At 35.0% G+C, this 19,753-nt stretch overlaps 1 protein-coding gene across 1 annotated transcript in view; it reads right to left on the bottom strand.

The window, feature by feature from the left end:
- The window catches only part of LOC134534003 (glutamate receptor ionotropic, NMDA 2B), a 159,723-nt gene extending 145,226 nt beyond the window's left edge, over nucleotides 1-14,497 (bottom strand). Inside the window, exon 1 of the mRNA XM_063371892.1 lies at nucleotides 14,470-14,497. Within this exon, the coding sequence (XP_063227962.1) occupies nucleotides 14,470-14,497 (28 nt within the window). The remainder of the gene's footprint in view (nucleotides 1-14,469) is intronic.
- Nucleotides 14,498-19,753: the final 5,256 nt, after the last annotated feature.

Raw genomic sequence — 19,753 nt, 5'->3', positions numbered from 1 at the left:
CTCCGAAAGGCTATATAAAAAAAGGAAATTTACGTAACATAGTAATTCTACCACCAAACGTACAGTAGGGTCTTACTTATTTTAATACATAAAATCCAAAACTATCGAGGCATTTGTTATATCGTAACACAAGCTTATCTATGCATGTTTCGAAGAAGTTAGCCGCCAGTGAATAGAGATAACAGGCAAGTGCCTTGATCTCCCGCTCCCTCACGACACCACTGTGAGGCGGGTGGACTAATCGCGCGGCGAACTGGATCCCGCGTCAAGAATTATCGCAAGAATATGAATAATGAGGCACAATACTCCGCACAATTAGTCCACCCACCTTACAGCGGTGTCGTGAGGGAGCGGGAGATCAAGGCACTTGTCCTGTTATCTCTATTCACTGGCGGCTAACTTCTTCGAAACATGCATAGATAAGCTTGTGTTACGATATAACAAATGCCTCGATAGTTTTGGATTTTATGTATTAAAATAAGTAAGACCCTACTGTACTTTTGGTGGTAGAATTACTATGTTACGTAAATTTCCTTTTTTTATATAGCCTTTCGGAGGTTGAAAAAAACAGCCCTCGTATATATATATATATATATATATATATATATATATATATATATATATATATAAACGGTGTCGGAGTTGTGACGTCCTACATACCACATCCTATATTATATATATAATAATATATATATATAATATAGGATGTGGTATGTATGACGTCAATAAACTCCGACAACGTTTGACCGATAGCCATGAAAGATGGCACATCGAAGTTTTTTTCATGTATTTTTTTTGTAACTCACCGCTAGATGGCACTGCAGCGCATCAAGTTCTAAACCGTTCAACCTTTTCGCCATGGGAAAACAGTCAATCAAAGGTCATAGACATACCAACAGCAATTGTGTGTCATTTCTATATGTCCACCACACTTTCATATAGTGCTATCGATTTTGCTTTAACTCGCGGACAATATATCACCCTGTATTCAGACTAGGCAACGCCGGGTACTGCAGCTAGTAAATTATTTTTTTTTCTGAACAGACATTATACGTGTTTGAGGTTACTCATTTCTTTATTCAATTACCAGCACATTACTCAACCAAAACAATTTTCCTCTACTTTTAACTCTTTAATTTACAACTAATTTCAAACTAAAAAAAACAATCACACGTAGCTTATTATTTTTTACTTTAAATGTCATGTTATGAAATTTACCTGAAGAAAGATGTAGGTAGACCTTCAATATGTCTGTAAAAATTCAAACTGTTATAGATTTCTCTGAAAATAAAAGGAACTGTTATGTCAGTTTGATTTAGAAATATTAATGTTTGCAAAAAAAAATTACAAGGGACCGACCACTCTAGCACGCCTAGAGAGATAAACTTTTCACCAGCTCCAGAAATTATTGGCAGCCCAAATGTTCTTATTTCTTCTGACGAGAAATGTCCGTGGAGTTACTGATACAAATAATGAGATGCGAACGTTTTAAAATGACAGCGATAAAAATCACTCACCAGAAAAACCACTGACGTAATGTATTTGAAAATGAAAAAAAAATGGCTGATAAAATATTCCAAAGAAAGTATTATCAATTAAAAAAAAATTATTTCAGAATATTTTATTAAATGTGTGTGTCCAAAAAATGTAATATTACTTGAAACTTTCAAACAAAAATATTTAAATGTGAATCTTAAAATAATTATTAATTAGATGAGGGTTTGATAAATCAATCTCACTTTATATTTTTCAAACAGGTAAAAAAACAGATAAATTATTTTCAATTTTTCTTTATTGTGTGAAAATATCATTTCAAACATTTGTATTTGTTTATAAAGTACTTGTGCATAGTACGGCCCACTTTAATGTTAAAATTTAACATAAACTTAGGCAACTAATATATCTTTAAAATTAAAAATATGCACATACGGGACTAGTCCCTAGAGGTTCCATGAGAAAGCAAATTTGTTTTCTAAAAATGGCGGTTCGTGAACCAAATTCCTAATCGAAATGTAACTGCATGTGTGTTAAATATTTGCGTACCCTTTAGATTTTCCATTTATTTATCTGTTAAATCTATTTTTAACTCGCGTGGTGGCTATGTGCCAATTCTTTTTCTTTAACTCCAAAAATGCTGCCTGCGTGTACATGGATGAAGAGATTTTCTATGACTGTATGCATTATATCTAACCATTTTTTAATGTATCTATTGAAAAAATGTATAAATTATTTGAAAACGTATTTTAATTTCATACAATAATTACCATCTCACGTTTACCGAATCAAAAACATTGATGGCGAGTTGATATCAAGCGTCGAATACCAAGAAAATATCACGAAAAAAAAATCTCATTTTAATTTCAGTTAAAGTAAGGAGATATTTTTATTGTAAAGCAAATAAATAAAGCTTTAGACATAACTTATCTTGGCTTCTGCGCTAAGGCTATGTCTGTTGATGAATGTTCATCTACTTTTCGGCATTATCCGTCCGTCCGCAGTCATTTTCAAGAGTAGCCTACTTCAGAGTGCAAAGTAGGCAACGCGAGAGTAAGAAAGTCAACCGACTGTAAGATACTATGATAACACTTTAATTAACAAGATCAGTAACATATTGCTTATCGTGGTCAACATTTATTGGTTCTCGTTATTTTACTATCCTCTGCAAAAAAGATAGAACTAAATAATACTTGTTTTCATCAATGTTTTGTGGTCGTGGACCTTTATTGTCGCTTTTTTTTTTTGTTTTTTATATACACTGTAATTTTTTAGCCAATGGAACAGAAACAGTCATGTTAAATTACAGGTATTTGTAAACAACTATATTACTACAAATAGTGTTCGCAGTAATATCGAGTTTGGATTCTTACTCGGGGATATATGATTTGTGTTGTCCCAGTACCTCCAGTAGTTGAAGCTTTTTGGAAACCATTCCCGTAATCGCTTTCCAGTATTAACTACACATAAAATAATCACGAAACAACAAAATAAAGTGAAATGATAGAATATACGATATTTGTTTTCATTGTTTGAAAAGAATTGTGCTTGAAGGAATAAAAATAAAAATATAAAATGATGTGCCACTTTCCGTAATAAATGCTTATTATTATCTCGAAAAAATAATTTCATATACGCTAAAATGACCATTGCCGTGTATTGAACAAAGTTACAATATATTTCTTGTAGTATTACAAAACTGTTTCTTGGTAACTAGTTTCCAAAGTAATCTTTTTTTGTAAAAGTACAAACAATTATTTTCTGTGTATTTCGTTTGTAAATTAATAACGTCGCACATTAACTTTTGTAATCTTTACAATTTGTAAGATGTATTTTATATTCCTGTTTTTAAGGGGCTCGTACAAATAATATAATGCGAGTTTGGGTGGTAAATATTAGCTTCGAGCGTATGCAGCTATTTTGGGAACGGGCAGTGGATGTTGTTCGGAGGGCGAGATCCTGGGAACCGCCCGCTCACTGGCTTCGAGATGAATCATTTAAGGCCCGTGCGCACACACGCAAGCAAGCACACACTCTCACGGGTAGCGGGATGTTGGGAGGCGCCTTATCTGGCCGCGCCTGCGGGTATCGATTCCCGTGAACAAGGTCGTGGCTTCGTTCATCGTCTGCTCTTACCCCATCCCCCTTCCACCCTCCCGTCATTTTTTTCGGATCTAATGACGAGAACGGCGGGAAATGCTTCAAATGCACACTGTGAAAGGACTGTTCCATACTCGTGTACTGACGTAATAAATTTGGGGGGGGGGGGGGGGAGCAAGGGAGTATCCAGAATGAGGCTCAGGGTGGGGCCAAAAAAATTTTTCTGATTAATTTTAGTTTATTTAGAATTGAAATATCGAACAGTAAGTTTAGTATGGTCTTAATTAGCTTGCTGCTCTATTCAACAGTGGGTTGGAAGCTGAATAATAATTTTGTAGTTCTTATGTAGTGGTGGGCATTTGATCTCTGGTTCAAAAACGTCCTATTATATATAGCACTGCAGTAAAATAATACTTTAGTAATTTTGTAAAACTATGATTGGGAAAATCAGAAAAAATTCTGTTCGGGGGGAGGGAGGGGGGTTATGCCGCTTAGGCCCCCCTCTGGATCCGCCAATTGGGGAGGGGGGGGGTTTCCCCACAAAATTAGCATCATTTTCGGAGACAGGTTAGAATGTTTACTAATAAACATTCTAATTTCATTCTCATTGGATCATGGGTAGTTTTGACGCGCCCATAAGGACAACAAATCTGAAACAGAAAATGAAATTCAAATGATCAAATGAACCGATTACGTACCACCTGTCCGGGAAGTAACATTTTTGGCAACAGCAAGCGGATCATCGACATTGATTTATTGTGTGCAAGTATGTGTGCAGTTCATACAGATGTAGCGAATTATTCTTCTTTCTACCATCAAGAAATTTACAATAGAATAATCCACATGTTTCTATGGTATACTTTCAATTATCTTTAAAAATAATTTACCAAAAATTTGTGATAATTTTACTAACATAATTTACACGTTAACAGAATTCACTACGTGATTAGAAAGACAATAAATAATGTGATTCGCGCAAAAAAGAAAAAGTTATTTACTGTAGGCACTGAACTCTCACTGAGTACTTCACAAACGAAATCAAATCTTTCAATAGCAATTTCACTTATCTAAACTGAAAGAGAAAAAAAATTAAAATACTTTATAATCATGTTCTGATTTTTTAAAAATAGTTTGGGATTTGAAGGGTTGTGTATAAAGTAATAGGGAGAGGGCCCAACAAAATATTTTCCCCTGGGACCTTCATTTCTCTCGATGGCTCTGGCTGACTTTAATAGGACACTTTCTAGACATCATTAAATTTATTTTGTGTCAACACAACTTATCTGGTTGTGTCTACTTTGAAAAATATATATTCATAAGTGTATAGGAACTGTTCTTTCGGATGTACTCATTTATCTACCATCTTTGTTATTCAGCAATCATAAGTATTTTTATTAAGCATTAATAAGCTTAAAAAGGTTTTCCATCGTCCTATAGTTATGAATTTTTTTTTAGAGGAGTAGAAGTCATATGAGTCATCTTGATACTATCAGTTACAGAGCCAAAAAATCTTTATCTTTTACATTTTAAATTTTGCTTCGTTAAAGAAAATTGTGTAATTTAATGGAATGTCTGAATTTAGGTGGCTGGCTGCTACAAATTGTTTCCACTGTGGTGTTATTGCTTTTATTATTAAAAATAATTTTTTGGGCGTGACTACAGCAGTAATACTTATGAAAATGTGCGCCATTTCATTGGTCTTTACAAACATTTTAATGAGTGAATTCTGCCTTAACGCAGACACATTTTTCGTAGTAACTAATGTGGCGTATTACGGTTCCTATGTTGACAGCTTACATTAATGTCTCTTCAGTGGCGGCTCTAGACTTTGCGGAGCCCTGGGCCATGTCCTTTTTTCAGAGGCATAATATTATGGCGTGGGACCTTACCCGGTTAGGGGGTGGGGGGGTGGGCGGGGTATAGAATAGCCCCTCAATAAAAAGGCAGCAAATTTTTGACGTGACAACGTCTAATAAATCGATGAACGCTGGCTGCACGCACGGAAAATTGTCCCACTACGGATGTCCCACTACGGATGTGTCCTGTTTGCTCATTGTACGCATGCGTGGCATCTCTCTTCCACTCAATTGGAACAACCATCGATTTGACTTTTCATATTTTCGTCGTTTGAATTATTAATATTATGTAATTTAACGGTCGTTCACCGATTTTCAGCACAATCGGTACGGTTGTTTAAAAGTAATGTTGAATATTCAAATACGTTTTGAACCAACAATGGTGTTTTACAGTTACATATAATAATTCAAATTACACCCGGGATCTTTTGCACAATGTTTTAAAAAATATTGTAACACATTATAAATACGATTGGTGTATTTGGGATGCGTATTTGTTATAAAATCGTGTTATAAAAACGAAATAATATTATTTCCCTACCGTGAACAAAAATTTTATAAATATATATATATATATAATATCTGAAACAACACTATATCAAGTGTGGCCTCGTGGCCACGCGGTTAATATTACTGATTTACAATTCAAAAGTTGTCGGTTCGAATCCCGGCAGTTGCAAAAGAAATTTTTGTACTTGTAAAATCAAATACGGCACATGCAACATTTCAAAAGTAATAAATATATTTGAATTAATGAATGCAAATAAAGGTAAGTTTATTAATTAAATTGTACATTTAATTTCACTCCTTCAATTCAATAAAAATGATTCAATTTTATTCATAAAAGTATGCAGAGGTAGATTTTATCATACAAAAGATAGAAAAATTTAAAAAAAATGTCTTCCTCAAAGAATATAATATTTTTAATGCCTAAATGGTTTGGTTGCAAAAACCTATTATGGCTCAGTCTCAGGCCGAATATGATACTTCCTTTTCTTCTGGATCAATCATTTCATCAATGTTTTGTTATGACGTTGTCACGTTAAACTATCGTCCGTAAACCGAATTTACAGACAACCAATTTTTTTAAAAGTAAACTTTTCCAAAAACAATGACTTTAAGCCATTCTGGAACTTAAAAATTTGCCATAATTATAATTAATATTAACAAATTTTGATGTTTTTCTAGAAGACAATATACTCGATTTAGTTTTAATGATGCTAATCATCGAGTTCTAGTGAAGTCACGTCATTAGATGAGACAATAAAATTTCTAAGTTTTTTATTCTGTGAAATTATGAAAACTGATTTAAAAACTAAAGGTATATATCAGCATTTTAATTAGATGATGAAAAAATAGGTGCGTGTACTTATGTATGCGTGGAAGTTATACTTACTTGGTTTGATACAAACTAACTTTAATAATACAAGCAGATAATTAATATAAATAAAATAATAAAAGTACAAAATTATATTAAAAATACAGTAAGCAAAGTATAAATTAAATAAAAATAAAATAAATACTCAGTATTAAAAATTAATATAATCCTTTGTATGAAATCAATTATTTAATTTATTAAAAAATGAAATTACATTTAAATTACTAATACAAATAAATAAATATGTTAGGTATTTATTCAGATTTATTAATTTTATATTATTTGCTATAAATTATGAAATAATTTATAATGCAAATAAATTTAACATATGTAGTAACATAACCTTGAAATGTTTATAAACACGATTTATATCACGAATATTCACAATAAATAAGTTTGTTTGAATGTTGTGGACCAGTATTTAATGTGAAATAATAAAGTATAATTTTGGAAAGCACATACATAATTTTTACTTGAATGCAGCTTTTTTTTCCATCGTGTAAAAATTTCGTTGCGTGTTGCTCACACAGCGTAAAAATTCACACTCATCATTATTTTTTATTTCATACAGCGTCTAAAGTAGTACAACTTTAATAAAATTTATATTTATTTATTTCCTTTTCCCAATAATTTTCTAATTTTTCACGGAAAAAAAAATTGTTCACGTGGGTACCTGGAGCCGCCCCTGTGTCTATCAAGTCACATTTTCTTGACTTCTTTTGAACTAGCAGCGAAGAGTGTGTTCTTGTAGGATGTCTCAGAGGCGGAGCGCGCGAGCGCGACTTCGAGAAAGGACCGAAAACCAATTACGCAGGACTCGAGACGAAGGCTGATGAAAAGTGGGACGGTAAACTCACCGACGTATGTAGACTTCTTTGAAGGTTCTTCAGTCATCTAGGAATTCACGAGGTCTTGCTTTTATTCAAATATTGGAGTGGTGTTTTAGAGTAGTTGGCCGTTTAAATTACTTTCCAGCGGAAATAATCAAATTCGTAAAGCTATATTCGCAGTGTAGGTACGACGAAAATACTCATGTCGCTTGCCTGTAGTGCGCTAATTCGCGAAACTTAATAATCATACTTATCATAAAAAAACGACAAAATTAGCAAATCGTGCGTAGAATTTCAACTAATAAACAATGACACGAAAACGTAAGTAAACAACATTGCGGGGGAGGGAGAGTGGATGTTAGTTTCCTGAATTATTTTTAAAAATATTGAAATTTTTTAATTTTTTGGGGATTAAAATGTATTAATATTTTAATTACATAAACAATTTTAAAACTTCAACAGGTTTCATTTAATTGTTTTGAAAACTTTAGAAGCGAATAAATATTTCAATAACATAGTAAATTTCTAGCTAATTAATTTTTATTTAGCCTCTGCCGTACATTTATTTAGTTTTAGGTCATCGTTCATAAATAAATAAAAAATTTTTTTTCAAAACCATTTAAATTTAATAATTCTACACTCTTTTCTAAAGCAAATTATTATTTATTTACTAATGAAATTAAAAAATTATAATTCATGGTAAAGGCCACAAAAACAGTTTAATTCAAAAAGGGAAACTATTGTATATTATGTCTGGTCATGCTCAGATTGAAATATTATTTGTCCTTTAAGCTTCTCAAAACCATTAACACATATTAATGTTTTTTTTTTTTTTTAAAACAAATAATAGAGCTGAAGTTGTATTATGAATCCATCGAAGATCGCGAGCATAAACACGTATTTATAGAAGCACAACGGAAAAGCGATGTTGGAGTGTCGTACCGAAAACATTGACCGCGCAGGGAGGTAGTGGTCCGTCGAAGTGGATTGTCCTCGTCTCATCACTTCGCGAGCCGTTCGTTGTCCGGTGCTCTACTTTTACACTCGCTCTTCAACACAACTACCCCCCCCCCTCCCTTCCCCCCACCATTCCCTCACCCGTCGCCATCCCAAAGAGAGCAGCTTGTTTGCTGTGCACATTTCCCTGCATTTCCTGTCACTTTTCTCGCTCCCCCTTCCATTCCCTTCTTCCGACGCGCCGCTGCTCGCTCTGATTATCAGTCGGCGGCGCCGAGAGCCGAATTTCCTCTTCATTTCCCCCTTTCTCCACGTCTGTGCCCAGGCGGGCCGGTCTCCTGACGTCACGTGAGCGTGCTGAACGTCCGCGAGTCGACAGTTTTCCAGGCGTTCAAATACTGGAAACCTCCACGAAAGAAACAGTCCTATGAGAAATATTTTACGAAATTATTTCTACCTGGCGAATTGTGATCACGTGTAAATTTAAGAAGAAAGTGTGTAGACTCAGCATAAATAAACTTATTGTTTAAAAAAAAAAACTAAAACAAGCCCATTTTTATCTTTTAATGAACTCGAAGTTAAAAAAATTTAATTTAAATTAAATTTTTTTGTCCAACAGCCAGATAATGGACCACAACTCTGTATAACTGAAAAGGTAGGGTTCTTGATATCATTTGTCTTAAATTTTCTATCAGTAATAACAATATGATTTTTAATAGATTTTATATTATTTATATTAGGACATAGTCCAATACGGAAATTTTAGGGTATAGTCATTTAGAAAAGTTTAGGATATAATCATTACGAAAATGAATATATGAACTAATAAAAATAAAAAAACTTTAAATTAGTAATGGAGTGCTTTAGAGGCGCAAATCTGTAGGGTTCGTGAAGGGTGCCCACGGAAATTTACCGGAAAGGGGTGGGGGGCGGCCCATGAATTTTGCACGTGGGGTTAACCGACACGTAATATCTGAAAGCGGTGCCCATATGCTGTGCACTGCCCACATTTGGCCTACATGCATGAAATAAGAACGAAACTTTAAAATACACAGAAAGTTTTCCGTAAGACATAGTCTTGACATCAAACATGTTTCACAGTCACGCTTCTGGAAGTGCAGGCTTTAGTGAGGGGCTTCTTAGATCCAGGGGGACACGGGCCCCCTTGGGGTGCTTGATAAAATTTATCTCAAATTTTCTATCATTAATTTAAGGATATAGTCATTACTAAAATTAAAGAAGAGAGCACCCCACGCTCTTAGTTATACAGTGTGGTGGTGCATTATTTTGCTGTTGGAAAAAATTTTATTTTTAATTTTTTTTAAATTGTTAAACGTGTTTTTTTTTTAGATTTTTTATACTGAAAGTTTATTTTATTCTTTTTGGTCTCATAATAGAATACAAATATTGAATATAAGTAATTGAAACAAATTAAAAATAATAAATATGAGTGATTATAGTATTTATTTGTTACAATGAGCTTGTTAGCATCTACGTTCAGTAATGAATTTCAGATGGATATATATGTATGTGTATATATATATATATATATATATATGAGCGGGGATGTGGAGACTTCAATATATTACTTATACGATATTCACTGATAATATTTCTGTAAGTTACTCACTGTAAAAATTTAAATGGAGTGTATTGATAAATAACTTGAAGCTTACCTCAGTTCCTAATGACGATATTTACCCTTGAAAATCCCTTTTAGAAACTTTTTTATGTTAAATGTCAAGGATGGTTATTTATGAGTACTTTTCCTTATAAATGAAGTTTTAATATTATCCTCTGTCACAAATTTAAATTCGACCGACTCATACCGACAGCCACAACTGAAATGCAACACAGCTGTTGGTGTTCGCTGGCCTTAAAGCGTGTGTTCTGCAGCAGTGGGGCGAAGCCCGTAGAGGTGCAGTAGAGAGGGAACCGTCAACAAAACGAGTTACAAGAAAGAAAGGTATGTTTCCTCTGCTGTGTATTTGTACCTGGTGACAATCCATCTCCGCCATAAATACTGTGTTTATCTCTGCTATTTAGACCAATTGCCAACGTCTTAATTGTTAGATCATTGCCGCTGGAAGATTTTCATGTTTCTTAAACCACATCCGTTGAAAACAAGGGTTTTATTTAGTTCATTAGATTATTATTTTCCACAAAATTGCATCAAATACCAGTAACATCGGAAAGCAATCCTGAATTATTTATTGAAAGTAAAGTGTTGTTATTAAAATTTGGTTCATTTAGTGTATAAACCCATCGCATGAAAAACTATGCTCGAAATAAGAGTTTCATATTTTTTTTTATTTTTAAATAATTTGCATTGAAACTGATATCTGAGAGTGAACTTCTTTCTTAACAATTTAGCAAGGTTTTTAAGTGGCTTGGATGTATTCTAATTTCATACATGATAAGTTATCACCTCCCAAAACCTTTTTTCACATAAAATGTGTCCAAATAATCTGTATTGTATCTCATTTTAGATCGAATTAAAATAATAATTAAATATTTTTTGAAAGTTTACGTACATATTTTATTGATGTGTCTTCATAAGTGTGTGTAAACAATTTAGGTTTTCATTAATATTTTTCACTATATACATACATATATATATATTCCTGTATTACTTTTTATTATTTATAATTAGATACCTAACAATAATTCCACATTTGAAATAGAATCAAATTTCAATTATTGTAAGAATGTTTAGTTACCTATAGAAAAGGTAAGTTACACCTGCATATGCTGCTTTTCAATAAGTACGGAGTAAAAAAAATGTCTCAAGATAAAGATTTATTTTCAAATAATTTATTTGTCTTGTAGTTTGTATTGTTACGAAATCATTAAAAACGAAAAAAAAAAACGCTGAAACTGAGGAAATAATTGGCCATTACTAATAGTAAAAAACTGTACCAGCAATTGCCAAGAGTGATTTCGAGAAGACTTGGAAAAACTAAATAATAAAATACTGTGCTGGGCTTCGAAACAGAATCCTCTCAAAATTGTGTCCGAACATTTACCACTATGTCACCTTGTTCTGTCAGGGAATGATTAAAGTTAATATACTTAAATCTGTTAATGCATATTTAAAAACAGAAAATCTTACGTGGAAGAACCCTCATAACAAATCAAATGTGAAACATTAGATTATCAATTTCAACTCTAATTTGTGAGAAAAAATCTTATACGTGACGTGAACTAAGAATAGTATAAAACTTTAATACATGTTCATTTACTGGAACTGACTTCTGAGTGGATATTTAGAAATAAAGTTGATAGAATATAACTTTAATTCTGTACCTTTAAATTATGGGTACATTTGCTGATAGTTCTTTGAACTTGCTTAGAAGCTTTCTTAATGAATTGTTTACGTTACAAAGTTTTAGTTACTGATAAAGATAAAATGTTAAAAAATAACATGTTATCATTTCATAACCTTACCATGGAGTACACAATGTCTTATATACGCTTACGAAATGTGACTTTACTGAAATATCGCAAGGGTTCTTGCGACGTTAGTGAAATGAGTCTAAACTTTCTGTGTTATTAGGGTTATTATCTTCTGAGACTATAAAAATGGGAGCGTTAAATCTGCCTTCAAATTATTTCTTAACCACAGTTTAAAGTAAACTAGACTGTTAACACTGCAACTTTAAGAAATTTATTGTTTCTAGTATTCTTATTATGTAATCAAAATTATAGAAAATACAAGGAAAACAGTAATTTACATGTTACACTTCTTATGGTTAAAGCTATAAAAAAAATTAAAAGCTTCTTTTATACAGTTAGCTTTTGAAAGCAGAAGTACTTATGTAGAGAAATTATATTTTTATATTTAAAGCTTAGCAAAAAATGGAAAATTAAAGCTTTTTATCATACTTGAATATACTTGGTATAAATAGATTTATCGACCTTTCGATGAAGTACGATTGAAGGAACATTAAAAGTGCATCTTGTCCATGCTGAAGTAGGGTTCGTACAAGACAATCTTCTCCAGGAAATGTTTTAGTGATCCTTCCGAGATTTCACTGCTGTGCTGGTAAAGATGGGTATATAAATCTGGGTAGATAACCTATTTTGTAATTTCTTTAATAATAAAAAAAAGGAATAAATGCCAACAAACTTGCTTTCGCTTTAAAAAATTATAACCCGAAATTTAATAATTCTTTAATTGCCTAATAAAACAAATTTAATGTTTCAAGTGGTAAACCACTAAAGCAATACAAACATCGCATAACTTCTGTTTCTTTTAACAGTAAAATATTTTCCTTTACATTTTTGCAGTGATATTTCTTACGCACAGTGGCATTTAAAACTAAATTTTTGGTTCATTTTAAACTGGAATTAAAACTTAGTCGCCAATACTGAAGAAGATGGAATGCAAATTTGTAAATTTTAAAGGTCCTTCAGAATTTTAAATAATCACTAATATTATTTCAGGTAAGAAACTTGACTTCTTTGTACACATTATATTGTATTGAAAGTGTTATAATGGTACTTTTAAAAGACCTAAATGTTGCGTGGATTTTTGACGTGACAACGTCTAATAAATCGATGAATGCCGACTGCGCGCACGAAAAAGTGTCTTGTAAAGCACATTGTCCCGTTACGTTGTGTCCCGTTACGCTCATTGTACGCTTGCGCCGCACATATCTCTCTTCCTTTTGATTGGAACAACCATCGATTTGACTTTTTCAAGGCACATTAAACTTGAAACATTCCCATTCGTTTCCTACTTTTCCTATCATCGTCCTATCCTTAACAGAATAACACATATTGGAAGAAGTTAAATAGCAAACATGTATAAAGGTTATATTTAAAATAATCTGTTCTTTAAAGTAATAAACATATTTGAATTAATGAGTGCAAATAAAAGTAAATTTATCAATTAAATTGTAGATTTTCTTTCACTTCATCTTTGTATCCATACAAAATTGTGATAATTCAATAAAAATTATTCAATTTTATTCATAAAAGTATGCAATCATTTCATAAATGTTTTGTTATGACGTTGTCACGTTAAACTAACGTCCGTAAACCGACTTTGTAGACAACCAATTTTTTAGTAACCAAACGAACTGAGAAAATGGCATGTATTTTTATTTAAATTATTTTACGCATAATAAGTTATGCTTGGAAGTTTCAGGCGACAGGACTACCAGTGATACACATCACCACTTAGGTTAATGGTGGCCAACGTTTATGCAGTTAGGGTTTATTTAAACTACTTATATCAACAACAAAATACTATCTTTTATTATTTTATTACATTTAGGTTTTTGTAGGCGGACCCAACTTCGAATCTTGGGGGAGGCGAATGATTGAGGATTTTTTGTGATATAGAAATACCTCCCAATTTAATGGGTAGTCAGATATTTTGAAAAATAACAACCTCATAAAACGGTTATTTGAACGCAATTTTTACAAATTTAAAATACATAAAAAGATAAGAAGTCGATTAATTCTTGTTGGTTATCTCTATAGTTTTAAGCTCCATTAGGTTTAGGATGTTTGGGATAAAAAGGGGGGTGGGTCACCCCATCTTTCTTCTTATAGAAGCGTCACTGTTGGTTTGTGATATAAAGAGTTTTAGTAAAAACATATATAATATATAGGCTCTTATCTAAAGCAAACAAAGAATTAACTAAAATTAAAATTTTAAAAGTTTATTTATTTTTATTTTTGTAGCAGCCGTTTATTGACTTCCTTACAGTGTGGCGGGTATCTGCTCACGTCTTAGCGGACGTGGAGGTCACTGGTTGGCCACCACTGACTTAGACAGCCACAAGCGCGAGAGAAGCCGAGACGCCGGGATCGATCCCAAGACCAACGTCGCACGAGCGCGTACCTGTGGGGCTGGGCGTGAGGTGCATCATGACGCTGTGCACGCCCGAGTGCACGAACTGGTAGGTGGAGGTGAAGTTGAGCCGGCGGCCGCGCGACGTGTACAGCGCCCCCACCGCGTCCTTGATGGCGTTGTTGTACTTGCGCGCGCCGAACGTCCGGTACGGCACGATCAGCCCCACCGTCAGCTGCGGCGACTCGGAGTGCGCCGGAGACGGCTTGAGCCGTCCGGGCACCAGCACGCCGCCCGCTCCCGAGCCCTTCCACCCCGCAGAGGCGCAGCACCAGGCCGCGGCCGCCACCAGCAGCGTGGCCATCAGGCGAGCACACCCGCTGGTCCTTGCGCCCCGGGCCGCCGGGCCGCGCCTGCCCGGTTCTTCCACCTTGGCGCCTGCCCTCCTGCGCGGCGCGACGCGGCTAGCGAGCTGCTGGTCCTTCCACCGTGGCGGCGCGCGTATCAAGAGGCGTGCGGCGCGCGGGGGCGGTCGGGGGCGAAGAAGACAGACGAGAGAGAGACGTGCGGCGCCGCTGGAGCGACGGGCGTCGTGAGCGGCGGCCCGGGAGCCATGCACCCGGCTTAGCGTCGCGGCATGGGCGCGGGAGCACCCGGAGGAAACCCGAGAGGGAAGAGAGAGAGAGTGGCGGCTCCCCTGGCCCGCGCCGCTGCTGCTCGCAGACTACGGACCAAGCCCTGTCGTCCCGAGCGCGTCCCGGCGCCGCCCCTCGGGCGCGCGTGCGCCGTGGCGGCGGACTCCCGCCCCCCTAGCGTCGCCATGGCGACCACCGGGTCCCGAACCTGGGCGGGAGCCGGGGAGCCCTCGACGGCCCTCCTCCCGTGCAGGGGAAAGTGGGTCGCGACCTTACAGCGCCTGAACTGGCCGCGTCGTGTCTTCCCCACAGGCCGTCACAATGTCGTCCACTTGCTGCACCTAACCTCCCAGCAGTTGCCATCTCAGTATCAATCGTTCCATGGCCATTGCGGTCTATTATTTACACTTGGCTATCATTAATGCAGGGCATATTGTTTTATGGGATGCCCTAAGTTGACAACTGTATTAAATTTAACAGCGAAATTCTTATATCTCTGCAAATCAGTAAAATTTCCATTAATTTGAACTTTTCCTGTTTAGAGTGTATGAGTTATAGATTAATATGTTTGAAAGAGAACAACGACAAATATTAAAATATTATCAAAATATATACGTTGAGGTTCTCAGTAAATAAGTTAATGTACACTATCTGTTTTAACACAAGCCTATTTTGAGTAATAAACACAGGAATATAACCAAAAACTTTCAATCGAAGATGCTCCTTTTCAGTACTGTTTTTCCCCTTTAAGGATACTGAATCGCAACACCATTTTTAATATTTTTCTCTGTTTATTTTGAAACGAAAAGATATATCAGTAGTATATATTGACCGGACCGAGTCCAGGCTTTAGGCTGTAGAGCGTGTGCCGGTCCACCATTTTGGATTGTAACATTACGGCGGCCATCTTTGTTGTCCTTGATATTGTCATTTCCCTTCAAACTTTGCCAAAATTTTCCCAAAATCTGCCAAAATCCACCAACATTTCTAGTTTTTTGGGGGGGAAAAAAGTTCCGAAAAAATTTCTAAAACATTTGAAAAATAAAAAATTTCCTAATTTTGAGGAAATTTCCGTTTTTATTCTTAACAAATTTGGAATTCGAAAAACCTTAAATTACTTTTGGCTTAGACAGAACCATAATTCCGCAAAGAGGCTTAAAGTCCGCAATTGCAAGCCTGCAATAAGCCTCTGGCGGCTAGCTTTGACCTTGACCTTGACCTCGACCGTAAACTTGAAGAAGCCACGGACTATCTCAAAAACACAACAACCAGGAACATTCACAATAGAAAATCGACAGATTTACGATAGATTATTCCCATTATCTCTGTTGATTCCAAAGTCTATGTTTTTTTTAAATTTAGTTAGTACGTTTTTATTATTTGCGTTCTTCTATTATTCATTAATTTATTGCTGAAGTGTGTTAGGAAACAGAAAACGACAGTTTCAATTCGCCATGTAATGTATCATCCTGTTGGATAAGGTTGTTTTTTTTTTGCTGTGTAGTGTACATATCGAAATGCTGTTACAAAATACTTGGTGTATTTATTTTATATGATCATGATAAAGGCTGTAGGAGTTAGGACAAAACTAGGTAGACCTACACACTAATCCAAAATCAGAAACATTATTTTATTTTTACTGTCGAATATTCAGCCCATCGGAATAAGTGTGTGTTGGTTGTGATTTTAGTTTTGAAGCTAGTGCCTCGCCAACATTCATTGCCGAAAGTTAAGTCTTAAGGGGCTAAAAAGAGTTTTATACCTTTAATCCCTATTGGTCGCAATAAAGTCTGAACCCTTCCCCCACACTTGCTGGCTTCGGTGATGGAAACCAACAAGTGTTTACGAGACCCGTGTTTACGAAACCAGTATTTAAGAGACACGGTATTTCTGCTCAGACTTAACAGCGTTTCTTGTGTGCCTTGAAACTCACAAGAGACAAACTCACGAGCCAATTATGGATAAAAATGAATTACCTATCCGAGATCTGCACGGGGATATTTGGTCAACTAGATGGGTTTTTGGACTACCGAATCGAATAGTATATATCATTCTCCAGCGACCTTATAAATTAAATTCTATAGTCAGCTCTGCTTGTTTTCAAGTCTTGGTTGTTTGATCGTATATCATCTGCAGAGACGTATGGTATTTTGGAGAGTTGAAATTCACCTTTTGTTGAAACATTGTCTACAGAGCTAGATATGAAACTGGCTTTAATTTTGCCTGATTTGAATCCTGATTGAATGTGCAGCAGCCGAAAGTTAAATTGATATGTGTTCCTAATAACTTGGCTGAAATTTATCAGGTTTATGACACTGAAAATTTATAGATTTGGCGAAAACAAAGATTTAAACCATAAGAGGGGGGGAAATAATCAGCTCGGTAAGATATGTTTATTTACGTAATTTATAGAATCTTGTGTAACAGAATTCAGGAGGGTGTTTGCAATGGAAAACTAGGTAGAAAAAAAATCCTGCGATCTTTATCGAAATGCTGGAATCATGAACAAGGTTGTGATGCGACAGGTAGATATCGCGTTATTGTGAGCATGTGGTATTGATCTACGCGAAAAACCAATATACACTTTTATGTCTATTATGTATAAAAATTTTCCTGGCAATTACATGTGCATCATTTATATGACCGCCATCAATGTTTAGTACATTTTGTTTCAATCGATTTGTTTTTAGATAAAATAATATGATTTGCCAAAATGTAACTTTAATTTGGAAAAAACACTCTACGGACCACACCTTAAAGACATCACCAATTAATTAAGTGGAAAAAAATTAAAATATGATGCTATTAATGATTCACCAGTATTGTCATCATACGAAAACAAGATTCTGACAAGATTCAACTTGCGTTTGCGAGTCATGATAAATATAAATTCAATTCACTAATAAAGTTACATATAACCTACAAAGAAATCGATAAATAACAAAATAAGCTTAATCCAAAACACATTAAAAGTCAATTGTTAGAGAACGAGATAACACAAAATTATCCTAAAAGAAAATAATCGAGATCATAAAAAGGTAGCCCAGTGCAATCTATCGGCCCTCGAAAAAACCCTACAACCCCTCAAATTGACTCGTGAATTAAAGTAACTGCGTGTTTGAAGGATACAGAGTTTAGTGATAATACTATCCTGCAGGAACCTTATTTCTTTCCTGGATGAAGGTAGTTCAAAAAAAATGGTTAGAACAAACCTCTACATCAAATGTTAGACAGTCACGTTTTAATTACTTTTAGTGTCGTTGATCATCCCATAGGAACAGCCAACATTTTCGGAATAAAAAGTAGCCTATGTGTTAATACATAAGTAATAAACATACACACTCTTTCACAAACTTTCGAAAACCCTAGGCAAGACGTGATGGATGCAACAAACGACGGCGCGTTTAAAATTCAAGGCAACGCCAGCTATCGACGAAGTTAAGAACTGAACTGTTATGAGCGCTGTTAGTTCGCTAGCCACCGCGGGCTCCACTAAGCGGACGGGTATCACCAAGAAGGATAGCAACTTGTCAGACCTTACTATAAATATGATCGTGTGGCGGACATAGAGAAATGACACACACTCACTGCTTGTATGTCTATGATCTATGGTTTTCTGTTATAAATTTTTTTACCCCTTTTTCACTCCATTTGGGATGGAATTTCATGGTAAAATGTGACCTATATGTTAATCCAGGTTATGAGCTAGCTGTATGTAAAATCTCATACAAATACGTTCAGCGGTTGGGGCGTTATTGTGCGACAAACATACAGAAAATATTCTCATTTGTAACATTAGTGTGATTTTTTTTTTCTTAAAAAGTTTTGCATTCTTAGATAGATATACAGATGTACGTTTAAATACGGTTTTGCATGTTGAATATTTTTTGAGATCGAAATAATCTACAAATACGTGATTGTAAAGATAAGAATATAAGAATTACGTTTGTATAATTACTTAAAAATGTTTATGTATACAGTAGATCGTAACTTAATTATATTTGTTCATAGTGTGATGTAACTGATAATTCAGCGTGGAAGTTGCTGTTATTTTAAGAAGCAGAAATGTATTCTCATGTAACTTAAAGAGTTACATTTTTGAACAGAAATAACTTAAAAATTTCGCAAAAAAAAAATCGAATAACTTACAACCATAGTCACTGGGATTTTTCGGATCCATTTGGACAGAAGTCAAAACGAAAACCTGCATACTCTTAAAATCACTTCATGGCAGGACCGCAGTTTGGATACGTCCTTCTACGACCGGGAGCAAACGATAACCAGATAGGAGAGAAGTGAGCGAATCAGGCAGAGTCAACTGACAAGAAAAAAAATAAGGTTCTCGCTCAGAAATCAGCCAATAGAACAGCAATATAAGGCTTTGAATTTTAGCCTGGCGCCAAATGAATTCGCGAAATTTCCGAAGTCTCTGGTTAGAACTTTCATAAGTTAGAACTAACTTAGAAAACAAACAAGTTACAACCATCATAAATTTAGGAAACCGCAAATTTAAAAAAAAAAAAAAATCGTAGCTCAAGAGTGGGGAAAAAAAATTAGAATTGAAAGAAATCGGAAAGACACGGTAATTCATAACTGCCACAGCCTAGAAACAAATTAGTTGGAGGGGAGTAACATAAAATATTCCAACTGTTGTGTTTCTAAGTCGCGTGTTATCTTAGTTGCGGCAGCAGCCCGTCCAA

Source organism: Bacillus rossius, chromosome 7, assembly GCF_032445375.1.
Source record: "Bacillus rossius redtenbacheri isolate Brsri chromosome 7, Brsri_v3, whole genome shotgun sequence".
NCBI classification, from domain to species: Eukaryota; Metazoa; Arthropoda; class Insecta; order Phasmatodea; family Bacillidae; genus Bacillus; species Bacillus rossius.
The sequence above is the reverse complement of the archived record's forward strand: the minus strand, read 5'-3'. Positions and strand labels throughout refer to the sequence as shown.